The 15,398-nt window shown below is 30.3% G+C and overlaps 2 protein-coding genes across 2 annotated transcripts; one reads left to right on the top strand and one right to left on the bottom strand.

Annotated features, from left to right (window-relative positions):
• Positions 1–1,309: 1,309 nt before the first annotated feature.
• Positions 1,310–2,282, bottom strand: LOC136777127 (uncharacterized). The gene is made up of 4 exons (XM_066733199.1): positions 2,180–2,282; positions 1,831–2,087; positions 1,536–1,677; positions 1,310–1,410 (listed from the first exon to the last, which is right to left on the bottom strand). Exons 1-4 carry the CDS (start codon positions 2,280–2,282, stop codon positions 1,310–1,312), a joined length of 603 nt encoding a protein of 200 aa, XP_066589296.1.
• A 5,112-nt stretch (positions 2,283–7,394) lies between these two features.
• Positions 7,395–13,114, top strand: LOC136776685 (odorant receptor 9a-like). The gene is made up of 6 exons (XM_066732425.1): positions 7,395–7,696; positions 11,846–12,326; positions 12,410–12,509; positions 12,572–12,691; positions 12,769–12,924; positions 13,008–13,114. Exons 1-6 carry the CDS (start codon positions 7,420–7,422, stop codon positions 13,062–13,064), a joined length of 1,191 nt encoding a protein of 396 aa, XP_066588522.1. The 5' UTR covers positions 7,395–7,419; the 3' UTR covers positions 13,065–13,114.
• The last annotated feature ends 2,284 nt before the right edge of the window (positions 13,115–15,398 follow it).

The raw sequence follows: 15,398 nt of genomic DNA, 5'->3' as shown, positions 1-15,398 counted from the left end.
TGTAATTCTAAAATATTATTCAATTAATATTATTTGATTTTATAGTTCAATTTGTGACAGATTTGATATAGGGAGAGCAACTGGCATTCGAGCTGTGCGAAGGATTGTGGATGCAATTGTAATGATCATGCCGAAATTTATTAAATGGCCTACACGTGAAGAAATAATTATCATAAGTGAAAGCTTCAAAAGGCATAAAGGTTTTCCAAACATTGTGGGAGCAATAGATGGAACCCACATTAAGATAGCTGCTCCTAAAAGTGATCCAGAGTCATACATTAATCGAAAAGGATTCCACTCCATGCAACTACAAGTACATATGTATACACATAATTAAATATTAATTAAACGAAGTATTTTAAAAATAAAGTATAATATAATATATATATATATATATATATATAACTTATTTCAGGTTGTTTGCGATAATAAAATGCAATTTCTTCATTGTTATGTTGGAAATACAGGATCTCTTCATGATCAGAGAGTGTTTAGGTTATCAAAGTTACAAAACATTTGTAACGATGAAAACAATTTTCCTTGTAATGGCCACTTAATAGGTGACGCAGCCTATATGATACAAAAACATTTATTAGTGCCTTTTAAGGACAATGGTCACCTGACAAGAATACAAAAAAATTTTAATTATTGTCTATCGTCAACCACAATGGTGATCGAAAGGAGTATTGGGTTATTAAAAGGCCGTTTTCGTACATTACTTGATAGATTACCAATGACCAGAACGGACTTAATTCCTAAGCATATAATGGCTTGTTGTGTTTTACACAATGTTTGTCTTTTGAAAAATGACTTAATAGTAGAACCTATTATTATTGACACTCAAGAGAGACATCAAGAAAATAATGATATTCCAACAATATTACGTATGCAAGGTATTCAAAAGCGAAATGAGGTGGCTAATTCATTACAAATGGTTTTATAATATATAAATTGTATCGATTATACTATATTAATAAAATGTATTATTTAAGAACTTGTTGCTTTATTGTAATGTTATAACTTTATAAATATATTTAATATAAAAAACAAATTTCTTTCTTAATGCTTAATTTTTACTTAACCTAAACTTTATTATGGCATAAAAGGTAAGCTGACATAAAAGAATTTTCTTTTTCTCCTCATGCATTTTTCTTTCCTCGATAATTTGACTTTAACAGAAATAATATATGTTATAAAATATAAAGAGAAGTCTAATAAAAAAAAACATTTTATACTAATTGTTAGTCTAAATTTTATCTAATAATTGCCTTAATAAATTATTAGATATATCCAATTTTTCCATTTTCTCCTAGTGCATTTTTTTTTTCTCCAATCTTTCTTCTTTCTTTGATATTTCTCTCTTCATTAAATAGTTATCTAATATACTTTCCGATTTTCTTTTCCTTGATCCTTAAATTAAAAATAATTAATGATTAAAAATATTTTTAACAATATATTTTTATAATTCTACAGATACTTATTTAAAATATCAATTAAAAAATAATTATTATATTTTATCCTAATTTTAAATATACCTTTTTCTGGTTGAGTCGAAGGAGGTGATGTTATTTTTTCAGAAGTAGTTACATTATTAAAACCTTCATCTACATCATCTGTTGATGATAAAGTAGCTAACGGAGATGCCCATGCTTTTTTCCCAAATATATTGTCCACTAACTAAATAAAAATATAAAATCATCTATTATATATTATATATTATATATATAGTTAAATTTTAAATAAATGCTTTCAGCACTTTGCAGTCCATTATCCCCTTAAAGATAACATTATGCCCGCTGTAAAGTGAAATACAAGGAGTTCTATGCTTACATTATAGAATTTCCATGTTTTTCTATTGTTTCCTGATTTTTGGTTGTAGTCCTTTACTTGTTTATATTTTCTTTTTAGACTAGTCATTTTTGTTGAGCATTGTTTACTTCTAATGTTATAACCTTTTTTATTAATATCTTGTGCCTTTTTTTCCCAAGCTACTTTTTGAGTGATTTTCCCTTTGGAAATAAGTTGTTCGTAATTTTCATACACCGTTAAAAATAAAAGTGTTAAATCATTGGACCATAAACATGAATCTAAAAATGGATTTGATTATATATATATATTAAGATAAATTTCGATTTTCATAGTTTTAGAAGCTTTAAACAACATGGAATTGTGATTTTACTTGTTTCATAATCTGTATTTGTTTCTTCATTTTCTGCAGAGTCTAACCCCATTTCTAATTCATCTATTTCGGTTTTCTCTCTTAATCTTTCATTCTCAATCATTTTATTTCCCTTAGTTTCAGTTGTGCACTGTGTGTGTTGTATGTGATAATTTTTTAATTCTTCCTTGGAAAACCTATTACCTTTCATAAAGATTAAAGTAATAATAAACAAATATAATTTTAATTTACAAACTGAATTACACAATTTTAGTTTGAATTGTACCTTTTAAAAATTGTAAATATTCGGTTTCGGTTAATAAAATTTCGTACGAAACATTGTTCTCATCGACTATATTATAAATGCTAACATTTTCTTCCGTTATGATTCACAATTATTTAATAGCAATCAGTTTTAAATTTCAGCGCTCCTGGCATATGTACACTATTGGTGGAATCTACTGTAGAAATTCTCTACTGTCTTCACACTCTCTCTTAAAAATTATCAAAATCAGCCGGAAGTAAGTAATTTCCTAGGGTCAATTTTATTTCGAAAAGTTAATATATTACAACTACGGACAGCATGCTGAAATGTGAAACGGAACGGTACATACTCCCTCTTCAAATGTGATTAACTATGGCGGAACCAATCAAAATGTAGAAGCCATTCCGCCAGACTCTGCCTGGAGGGTCTCTAGTATAATATAATTATTTTGTTATAAGAAGATAATATGTTTTATTAAATGTGGAATATATAAAGGTTGATTAAACTAAGTATTGGTGTATTTTCTTAACACTATTTTATATTATTCTTAATAGTTCCTGAATTCTAAAGAAATATAGTTTGGCCTTTAAAAATTGTTTAACTCTTGTTAAATCTTAATAATAAGCCAAAAATTTGAAACAACATTTTAGAAATGTTGTAATATATAATCATTAATTTCTTCTAATTTTATTATTATTATATTTTCAATGCAATAGCTACAAAAATAATTATTATTTAAGCCAATATTCATTAAATTAATAGTCTACATAAATAAAATGTTGCAGTTAAGTAAATATTATTAATATTAAAACAAAAATTGAATAGCCTTATTATTATTTATTATTTTATATCTGTTATAAATTGATTTTAAATTGGATATTATTAATATTTCACAAATTGGATAATAATTTGTATAGACGAAGGGTTAAACTGTTTTTTGTTTTATTCGTAAATTATATTAGCATAGTAGACATTAGTATTAGAATTTAATAAGTTAAATTACTTCCCTATCCCTCATCTATGGTACTTTTCTGCTTAGTATAGCGAATACAGACGAACAGATATATGGAATAAAAGTATTTTTATGCACATTCTCTAGGTATAAATTGTTCTGACGATAATTCTGATAATGATACAGATGATAGTAATGAACCAGGAACCTCTGCTCATATTTTTAAAAAAAGAAAAAGACTGTGTGTCTTTAATAAAGCATGGCTTGAGGTCCCAGAATATATTAGCTGGTTAAGAGAAGGGAAGGACCCTAATGAAGTCCGATGTATGGCATGCAATGATTATTTTTCTATTGGAACTATGGGCTTATCAGTAGTACGGCAACATATAAGTAGTCAGAACCATAACAAACGTACTCAGGCTTCATGTTTTAGTAAATTAATAGAATTTTTTTTTGTGAACAAGGATCTACAGAGGAAGAAATGGTTACATGTGTCGAGCTTACAGAAGTTTATCACGCAGTCAAACATAATTTATCATATAATTCAATGGACTGTCAAATTAAACTAAGCACTAAAATTTTCGCGGATTCGAAAATAGCGCAAAAACTATCTTGCGGTAGAACAAAATCACAAGCATATTTCACTAATATTCTTGGACTACTAGCTTTAGAAAAAGTTATAAATGATTTGAAAAAACAATATTTATCCATTCAAATTGATGCTTCTAATATAGGAAAAATGTAAACCTATTTCCTATAAGTGTGCAATACTTTTCCCCGCAGGATGGGCTTACCAATAAAATAATTGATTTTTTTGAAAATCCTGATGAATCTGCCGATGGAATGTTTCAAGCAGCTGAAAAATCTCTCTTGTCTTTAGGCTTATCATTTTTACAAATATCGTCATTAAACGCCGATAACACGAATGCAAATTTTGGTAAAAACCATTCCTTGTTTACAAATCTTCTAAAGGTAAATAATAATATTTTAAAGGGTAACTGTCATGCACATATTCTTCATAATTGCTTTAAACACTCTTAGGCTAACTTAGATTTAGACATTGAAAATAGTTTTAAAAATATATGCTCATTTTGCTACTTCCGCAAAACGTCGAGAAGAGCTTCAAGAATTTTGTGAATTTGTTGAAAGCACATATAAAGAACTTCTACGTCATGTAGTTACTAGATGGCTTTCAATGCGGCCTTGTAATGAGCGTTTATTGCAAAATTGGAAAGGTTTATGCTTATATTTTAAAACTTCAGGAGCGGTATGCTCTAAACAACTATTAAGTGCTCTCAGAATTGATCCAGAATCTAGTGAAATTTCGTTAAAAGTAGAAATTTATTTGTTATTTATACACAACATTTCAGATATTTTTGAGAAAACAATAAACAAGATTGAGAATAATAAAACAACGGTGTGTGAAATATTCTGTATTATGGCAGATTTTAAAAATCAATTAATTGAAAGAAAAAAACAATTATTTTTTGGTCATGAGACTAATAAAAAATTAAAAAGCGAGAAGTTATCTGAAAGTGAAAAAGATTTAAAAAATGACTTTTTAAATTTTATAGAAAATTCAATTGCTTATTTAATAAAATGGTTTCAATTTGAAAATGACAACAGGCTTTCTCTCGTATTCTGCTTATCGCTAGAAAAAAAAGTCCATCATTTGACGATTTGACTCAAATAATTGAGAAACTCAATTTACAGGAAAAGCTCCAATTAAACATGGATTCATTGTTCGACGAAATGTGTCTATTACTAAATAATTTTAATGTTATTGTGAACAATGAAAGTTATCCTAAATCTCATTCGAGCGACAAATGGAATTTTATTTTTAAAAAGGAAGAATCTCATTTTCCTAATTTATTTAAAATATGTTCTTTTTGTTTAGTATTCCTGCTTCATCTGCATTCCCTGAAAGAGTGTTTACCCATAGAGCACCTAGTAGCTTTAAGACAACTTTTAGGTGTCTTTTAGTCAATTGGATGACTAAAAGAAGTCTATAAGACAACGTTTAGTCAAGTGTGCTGTATGGGTAGCGTTGTAAATTTGAAATGGAGTGAGGAACGAAATAGATGTGGAATTGATTTGATAAAAAACGAATTATTTGTATTTTTCAATTTAACAGAAAATTGCTGTTCTTCTTTTGACGCCCATAAGGATAATTCAAGTTTTTTGAAAGAAGCAAAAAAACAAAATAAATATAAATTTAAAAATCTATCGAAAAAATAGTTTTTATAGTTTAATAATTTATTCTGTTTTTAATCATTTTTAAAAATTTTTATATGTATACTCATATGTTTCGTTTTTTATATCGTTTATTATTATTATTATTTTATTAAATACATATGCATTTATCATAATATAAACCAAAACTGTTTTATTATTTTCCGATATGTCTTTTAATATTTCAATTGAAAGTATACGTTGGCAACCCTACGTACAACACACTTGACTGAAAGTTTACCTATAGATATCTTTTAGTCATCCAATAGAGTAAAAGACGTCTAAAAGATGTCTTTAAATTTTTTTCTGCTATATAGGATGTTAACCTTTAACGAACGAGAGGTTCACCATTTACCAGGGAGTAATTAGTATTGTCGTCCGAAAAGGGTTAAAAATCACCATTTTCAAACTTTTTCTTCTTAGTGATTTGGTTGATGATCTTACAGCTTCAAAACAGATTTCACAAAATTACGGTTCAAACATTCTTTTCCTAAAATTTGATCAATATCTTTAAATTTATTCGTAATTCGACAGATCCACTTTAAAGTTATTTTATATTTTTTTTTAACCTTTAACTATCAGTGTTGCGATAAAACATACCCAGCTTTTAGATTTGTTGTTTAAAAATTAAATAACATCCCTGAATTTTTACTTACCGCATTATTCCACTTTTCAGTTACTCACCGCAGTTTGTTATATTTTAAAAACCTGGTAGGAGATATAAAATATTACAAACAATATTTTAAAATAAATAATTAAAAAATGGTAATAATTATAACCATATTTTATTGTAATGTGACGAATAGCATATATGTAATTAAATAGGTAAATTAGCACGTAAGTAGTTAGGGGTTAAAACAAATATTCTATTATTCTTAGACACGTGTCAGTACGAAGGAAAAAAAGTAGAAACTAGGGTGAATTAGCGGAAGTAAAAAGTGTATTAAAAGGGGAAATTAATGGAAAGAGGAAGAGGGTGAAAGACTCGTGCAAAGAACATATACACTCATAGTTTCCTATTTCATAAAACAATTGGCCTTGTTTATAACAGCTCAAAAGTTGTAATTATACCTTTGTCTTCACGATGAAAAAATATTAATTAGAACAAAACACCAAGAGCACTTCAACGGAACTTTTCTTTCAATTTAGTCAACAGGTCTTTCCTTCAAGATTTCAATTATAAAATAATTATCCTGATGAAAAAGTTTGTATTCCTCTGCTTAGAAAATTCAATTTAAATTCCTATATCAACATCTTTAGTTCTTCGCGAAATCTTCGAAATGTTGGTAACTCATCGCGTGACGAGAGTCGAGCGAGCACTATCATTGAGTCAAGCATAAAAACTCGTTGAATGCTCAGTACATTTCCGGTCATCTGCTGAATCCCTCCTGAAAAACTTTTTTCCCTTCGAAAATTGCAAAGTTTCCACCTGTCAATGATTCACGATGCTTCACCCTCCGTTGAAAAGCATTTCGAACTGTTACGCTTCACTACACTGCTTCGTTTAATATTCTCCTATAAGAAGAATCCTGTTAAAGAGCGTCTCTTCGTGGAAGGGAAAAAAAGTTAGTCAGTCAGATCGTTTCCTTATTGTCATCGGATAATCAATTATCTCATTAAATTATTAAAGAGACGCAGTGGTCACAGAGCTCTTAGATCCCTTAGCTTTTTCATTTGTAAATCTTTTATGGTGCTCGGGCATGCGCAGATTCCAGCAAAGAAAATGAAACCCAAGAAAATTTCCTCCTTGATTATCACAACTGTTCGAAATTTTATCGAGTTAGGACTTAGTTAACGATCGAATGCTTTGAGATGTTCGACAATATTTCTTCGAAATATGTACGAAAAGGCTTGCTGATAATGGGTCTATGGCCAGAACAACATAAATTGGAAGTGGATTTCCCGTTTTTACGTTATCGTTACCTTGTTCCTCTGGCTTTTATTATTTTTTTAATATCAATTCCCCAAACAGTCAACCTCTTCATAGTCTACAACAATCTGGTGCTAATTACAGAAAACTTGACGATTGCAAATTTAGCAGCTCTTCTCACTTGCATGAAATTTTTCATTATGAAATCCAATGGGAAAGGTATGTCATGACATGTCAATATAACGTTAGAATTGTAACTTTTGCAACAGAAAACTCGAGTGCAGGAAAGTAGTGGAGAACATGGGACAAAACAGGGTATTAATAATTAATTATTAATGATTTCTATGTATTGATCAATATAATGTATTAATTAAAACGCAAAATATACACTTGTCTGGTATATACACTACCGGTCAAAAGTTTAAGACCACTTGAAAAATTTGGCTGAAAAACAGTTGCTTCTTTAGCCGCGCATAGCTTGATAACGCGAAGAAAGATACAAGAAAATTGAAAACAGCATTGGAAAGGTGACTAAATTCCGCATACGATGGAATTAGATTCATATACGAGAAGCTTATAATTACAGAGTTGCAATTAAATAATAATATTTCGTTATGTCAATTCAACCTGTTGCAGCGCTTGTAATAATTATGGTAACTATGTGAAACTTTGGTGACATAAAGCTCAAAGTTTTAGCTTTAATTTGAGCCATCAAACATAACGATATTCATTGTATTTCCTTATTTTCATAACGTTTTTCTTAGTGATGTCGAGAAAAATTTTTCACCGAAAAACAACTGCCCAAGCATTTGAAACAATTTCAGATCAAAGAATCCGTCGGTATATTAAACGACTTATTCTACTTGTTTCATATTGCAATTTTATTCAATTAAAAGAAATATGATAATTGTAAATCTTCGAATTAATAAAATAGATTTGGTTAATCATTACTCTACATTTATTGATTTAATTTAAAAATGAACGGTGCTTTGTGTTAATTGAATAAAAGCGCAATATGGAATAAGTAGAATAAGTCGTTAATATCGACGAATTCTTCGATCTGAAATTGTCTTAAATGCTTGGGCAGTTGTTTTTCGGTGAAAAATTTTTCTCGACATCACTAAGAAAAACGTTATGAAAATAAGGAAATACAATGAATATCGTTATGTTTGATGGCTCAAATTAAAGCTAAAACTTTGAGCTTTATGTCACCAAAGTTTCACATAGTTACCATAATTATTACAAGCGCTGCAACAGGTTGAATTGACATAACGAAATATTATTATTTAATTGCAACTCTGTAATTATAAGCTTCTCGTATATGAATCTAATTCCATCGTATGCGGAATTTAGTCACCTTTCCAATGCTGTTTTCAATTTTCTTGTATCTTTCTTCGCGTTATCAAGCTATGCGCGGCTAAAGAAGCAACTGTTTTTCAGCCAAATTTTTCAAGTGGTCTTAAACTTTTGATCGGTAGTGTATATATGTACACTGCCGGTCAAAAGTTTAAGACCACTTGAGAAATTTGGCTGCAAAACAGTTGCTTCTTTAAACGTGCATAGCTTGATAATGAAGAAAGATAAAAGAAAATTCGAAACACCATTGGAAAGGTGATGAAATTCTGCATACGATGGAATTAGATTCATTTCATAGAAGCTGATAATTACAGAATTGTAATTAAATAAAAATGCTGCTAAATTAAAAAATTTTAATTTTTCGTTATGTCAATTCAACCTGCTGCAGCACTTGTAATAATTATGGTAACTATGTGAAACTTTGGTGAGATAAAGCTCAAAGTTTTAGCTTTAATTTGAGCCATCAAACGTAACGATATTCATCGTATTTCCTTATTTTCATAACGTTTTTCTGAGTAATGTCGAGAAAAATTTTAGACCGAAAAACAACTGCCCAAGCATTTAAGACAATTTCAGATCGAAGAATCCGTCGGTATATATATTAACGACTTATTCTACTTATTCCATATTGCACTTTTATTCAATTAACACAAAGCACTATTCAATTTTAAATTAAATCAAAAAATGTAGAGTAATAATTAACCAAATCTATTTTATTAATTCGAAGCTTTACAATTATCATATTTCTTTTAATTGAATAAAAGTGCAATATGGAATAAGTAGAATAAGTCGTTAATACCGACGGATTCTTCGATCTGAAATTGTCTTAAATGCTTGGGCAGTTGTTTTTCGGTCTAAAATTTTTCTCGACATTACTCAGAAAAACGTTATGAAAATAAGGAAATACGATGAATATCGTTACGTTTGATGGCTCAAATTAAAGCTAAAACTTTGAGCTTTATCTCGCCAAAGTTTCACATAGTTACCATAATTATTACAAGTGCTGCAGCATGTTGAATTGACATAACGAAAAATTAAAATTTTTTAATTTAGCAGCATTTTTATTTAATTACAATTCTGTAATTATCAGCTTCTATGAAATGAATCTAATTCCATCGTATGCAGAATTTCATCACCTTTCCAATGGTGTTTCGAATTTTCTTTTATCTTTCTTCATTATCAAGCTATGCACGTTTAAAGAAGCAACTGTTTTGCAGCCAAATTTCTCAAGTGGTCTTAAACTTTTGACCGGCAGTGTATATATTATCATTTATTAATAACATTTATAAATGTTAAAATTTAGTGTTGATTCAATTGATTCCCCCTTTTTCAAAAAACTTAATTGACTTAATTTCTTGCCTCATGTTCCCTTACATATACAGGGTGTCCCACGAACGATGACCATGTCAATACCATTGGGTAGGGCACGAAATTCTAAGCAAAAAATTCTAAAAACCGTTTGGCTAGCACTCTTGGTTAAAAAGTTATTTGTAATTAAAGATTCTCGATTATAATAGCCTTTCTCTTAAAGAGGAAGATTGTTTTGGTCGCATTATAAGACTAAAAATGCTAAGATTCTGTGAATTAAAATACTAAGAAAAATACAAAGTCAAACATCCACTTTGAGCTTATGAAGCGATTGAAGGCCGATCGGCAGTTTCGAGTGCAAGCACCATAAAAACAATCAAAACATAAACGCTTTCGAGTAAAGCTAGAAGCTAAGATTTAAATTTTTGCAACTTTCGTTTAAAAAATTAATTATTTATATTTTTGAATTGTGTGTATTTTTACGATGAAAATGAGTTCAAACGCAACATAATTACGTCAATTCTAGAGAGTATTAATGAATAGTATCGCTAAAAATAGTCATAATTATGTTAAGTTTGGACTCATTTTCATCCGAAGAATACGTACAATTCAAAAATAATTATTATTAATTTGTTAAATGAAAATTGCAGAAGTTTCAAACTTATAGCTTTTCTCGAAAGTGTTATGTTTTGATTGTTTTTATGGCGCTTGCACTCGAAACTGCTGCAGATCGGTCCAACCACTTCTTAGGCTCAAGTGGATGTTTGGCTTTGTGTTTTTTTTTAGTATTTTAATTCACAGAATCTTAGCATTTTTGGCCTTATAATCCGACCAAATTATCTTCCTCTTTAACGGGAATCCGTATACCGACATTACAGGGTAAAAACTGTTTCGCATGCAGTGTCGTCATTTGTTGACAGATTTGCATTTTTGTGGACTTTTTGGAGAAACGTAAGAACATTATCTAATAAAGTACGTTGGGGGATTTTGCGATTTATTTGTTGTTTCTCAATAATGTTAATGTATTTGTTTAAAAAAATTTTTTTTTTCATTTTTGGTTAATTTTCATAACGCAATTTAGTAGATAAGCTTCTGGCATTTCCAAAAACCTGTAATAACTTTACAATCCGTCAACAAATGACGACGCTGCATGCGAAACAGTTTTTGCCCTGTAATGTCGGTATACGGATTCCCGTTAAGAAAGGCTATTATAATCGATAATCTTTAATTACAAATAACTTTTTAACCAAGAGTGCTAGCCAAACGGGTTTTAGAATTTTATTGCTTAGAATTTTGCACCCTATCCGATGGTATTGACACGGTCATCGTTCGTGGGACACTCTGTTATACGGGATTTTTCAAATTAAATGAATCAGACCATGGACATAAATTCTGTTTAACTTGGTAACTAGCAGAGATAGCAATTTTTGCTATAAGAACTTTTTAAAAGCAAATCAAAAGACGCTTCAGAAAGTTCTTATAGCAAAAATTGCTATCTCTTCTAGTTACGAAGTTAAATAGCATTTTATCTCCATGGTCTGATTCGTTTTATCTGAACACACTTTTTAATAGAAATACACATTTAAAAGGAGTAATTAATTATAAATATCGTCTGAAAAAGCAACAAATCTAACATGGCTGTACCACATATTTATTTCGAAATTCATTTCTTATTAAAATAACAATTTTTGTTTATATTTCAAGTGCTGGATGAGGCTATCAAATCTTACGTGAAGGATTGGACAAATTTGAAGGACAAGAAGGAGAAGGAGATACTAACGAAGAACGCAAATACTTCTGGTAGAATTTCAATCGTTACCGCTTTACTCGCGCAAGGAACAGTCTCAATAAAAGTGTTTCAACGACTCTTCTGGGTAGTTTTGGCGGAAATCAATGGACTGGAACGGTGCTTCGTCTTTCAATCGTGGTTTCCCTCGATCATGAAGGTCACGCCTTATTATCAGTTGGTTTGCTTCGGGCAAATAGTAGGAGCTTATTGTTTAGGGATTTGCTATGCTGGGGTAGATTGTTTTGTTTTTATGCTAGTTTTTCACCTTTGCGCTCAGTTCCAAATCTTACGCAGAGCCCTCACGCGAATGGTCAATTCATTGAAAAATCAACAGAATCCCGAAAGGTTTGGGAAGGTCATTGGGGTCATCGTGAGGAAGCACGAGCATTTAAACTAGTTAAGATCAAGCTGATCATTTATTTTGTTTGCTTATCGAACTTCATTGCAGTAAATTCCTATATAATTTTTCGTTTTTCAAGTCTCGCTAAGACAATGGAAGATTCATTCAACTCTTACCTTCTTCTTCAAGTTCTAGTTTCCACTCTTCTCATTTGCTTTCAAGGATTTTTGGCTTTTAAAGTGAGTTTTTGTATTTGTGTATAGAGAAGCGATCCAGATTCATCGTTTTTCTTCATTTTTAGGAAATTTTTAAATCTAATAGTTTTCCTGTGAATGAGATGAGTTTTCTGGTGACTTACGTCATTTACGTTACGTCGTTTGTTTATTTTTATTGTTATATGGGTGAACTTCTTACTAATTCGGTAAATTATTTATTAAAATATACATATAATAATATAAATTTAAATGTGTGGTAATGATATCATATTTCATTTTTTAGAGTGCTGAAATGAGAAATGCTGTTTTCGAGTCCAATTGGCAACAGCTGTCAACAAGCAATATTAAAATGTTGATGTTTATCATCTTTCGAACTAGGAGACCTCTTCAAATGACAGCAGGGAAATTTAATGTGTTATCTATGCAAACTTTTTCTAAAGTAAGTATCTCAATTGTATACAAATATTATTATTATTATTTTAACATGTGTGTATGTGTGTTAATTTAAGGTTTTATTTTCAGATTGTGAAAACTGCTGCTGGGTATTTATCAGTTATGGTACATGCGTATAAAGGATAGCAAGGGTTAAAGTGACAAGGAATTTCTACAGAAAATTAATTGTGACATCGCTCAAATATACATTATTATTTGTGTATCAAATATGCACACAAGTAATTTTTAAATAAATTCTTTACATGGTAAACCCAAGTGTTTGCCTTCTGTCAAATTAGCTTTACGAGATTCCAATTTAATTGAATGAAATGGTGCTCGACAGGTGAGTCGCCAAAACAACCCTATTGTACACTTGTGATGCCATATTGCAAACACTCAGGCCCCCCACTATAACCCTCTAATCCATGCAATTGAATAGGCTTGGGAGGTCATAGTGGGGTGTCTTAGCGTTAGCAATATGACATCACAGGTAAGGGGTGGCTTGGGCTCTCTTCAACGATCCTTCTCATCAATGTAACGAGGGTTGGATTATATTAGGCGCTTACCTTTTAATTACCAAAAGTTAGCCCTGCTGTACCAATACAATCAATTTCACTGATTATTGAAAACTATTTAAGCGGATTAATAATTTTTGTAAATACACTTATACTTTGTCAAGGTTAAATTTAGCTAATTAAAAATATCAAATATTTAATGCTAGTAGCAAGAATATTAATCAGGAATTATTTATGAAATTTCAAAAGTACATCTGATTTACGGGTAATTTAAAAGGAAAACGTATACTTTTTATTATCAATTTTTAAAAAATTGATTTAAATAACAATTAGTTAAAATATGATACTGAATGAACATATGTAGTATAACCTGCACATACCCTTCAACACTCCACTTCAAGGTTAACAATCAATATAACACCTGGTATATTTTTAAGTACATTAGAAAATTCTTGTACACCTTTTTTCTTCAAATTTTAGCTTTCGAAATTTTTAAGTATACTCTTTTATTTAGTTCCACCTGCACAATTATTAATTTCAATTTTTAATATTCATTACTGAAAATAAACTGGATGAATGTCAGCTGTCAGATGAAAAGGATGATATACCACCAGTGCGAACGTTTCGACGTGAAGTTGGAGACTGGAAAAAGTGGGGTTGGTTTTTCTAGTCTAGGGTGGATCCCTGTTTGTAGAAGTGGAAAGTAGAGACTGGTGGAGGGAGAAAGTGTGTGTCGCGCGCAGATCATCCTCCCACTCATTGGTGTACTACGTTTTAAAATAAATTCCCTCGTGGTCGTGGATATTTTCTTATTATAAGAAATAAAAAAAAGCTTAGTTAAAATTAAAGTCACTACATTTAAAAATTTTAAAATTACTTTGTTCTCCAAATTTAATTAAATATTTTTAACGATAAATCAACAGACACTTTGAAGTAATTTAATTTAATTTTCTCATTTCCAATTAACATACATAGGTCTTTGGATTACCTTGAGAACAAGCATTTAAATTATTATATGATCAAGAAACTCATCGTTTAATTTTTTAGAAATTATCCACTGCTTGAATCGTAACCAATGAAAATCAAAATATTCGTCGACAGACTTCAATTGCAAAGGTCTCTGAGCAGTAATTTACGTGACAGAAATTGAACTATCATTGAAAATCCCTACTCAAGTGCATCGTCAATGATAGGCGATGCTCCCGCTTTCTGCTCAATTTCGTTCTTGGGAAACTGCGGAATCGGGTTTCCCTCTAAAAGTTATTGCAAGTTTCCATAAACCGATAAAAGATTCACGAAGAAGCTGCACACTCCCAGCACTAAAAAGCATTTCCATCTTCCAAACTTCGTCTAATATTCTTTATTCAAAGATAATTTTGCAATTGGTCTTCGCTGATCGTCGATGGCAAATAAAACTTTGTCACACAAATCACATATTACCATGGTCTCTTACTTCCTTCCTCTATATTCAATTATTAACCAAATGAACCTTCGTTTCCAGGTATTTGCAATTTACTATTTTTCATTTTCCCGAGCATGCGCAGATTTTGGCAAGAAAAAAAGAATTATTTTCAGGAAGAGACACAAGTGCATCAGATTTCACCGAGGTCAAATCTAATAAATTTTCTTCTAATTCTAACTGTTTTTTTGGTTATCAGCAGTAAATTCAAAATTCGATTGTGTGCTGGAAGCAAATAACTCTTTGAAGAAACGTTGAGTACAAATTCGTGGGAGTATACACGAATGATTTTAGTAATATTTGGGGTCTGGCCAGAAGAGCATGACTTGGAAAAGTATTTGACTTTTCTGCATTTTCGTTATGTCATTCCTCTAACAATGTTTATTTTTCTCTTATGGATTCCTCAATCTGCAAATCTATTAATCGTCTACAACAATCTCGTGCTTGTTACGGAAAATTTGTCAACTGCTGTTCAATGATTGCACAATGTATGAATTTTATTATGGC

This window comes from Prorops nasuta, unplaced genomic scaffold (genome assembly GCF_024137725.1).
Source record: "Prorops nasuta isolate Cenicafe-Biocafe unplaced genomic scaffold, Cenicafe_Pnas_1.2 PNAS00010, whole genome shotgun sequence".
NCBI classification, from domain to species: Eukaryota; Metazoa; Arthropoda; class Insecta; order Hymenoptera; family Bethylidae; genus Prorops; species Prorops nasuta.
Note: the sequence above shows the minus strand (reverse complement) of the source record. Positions and strands in the feature narration are given on the sequence as shown.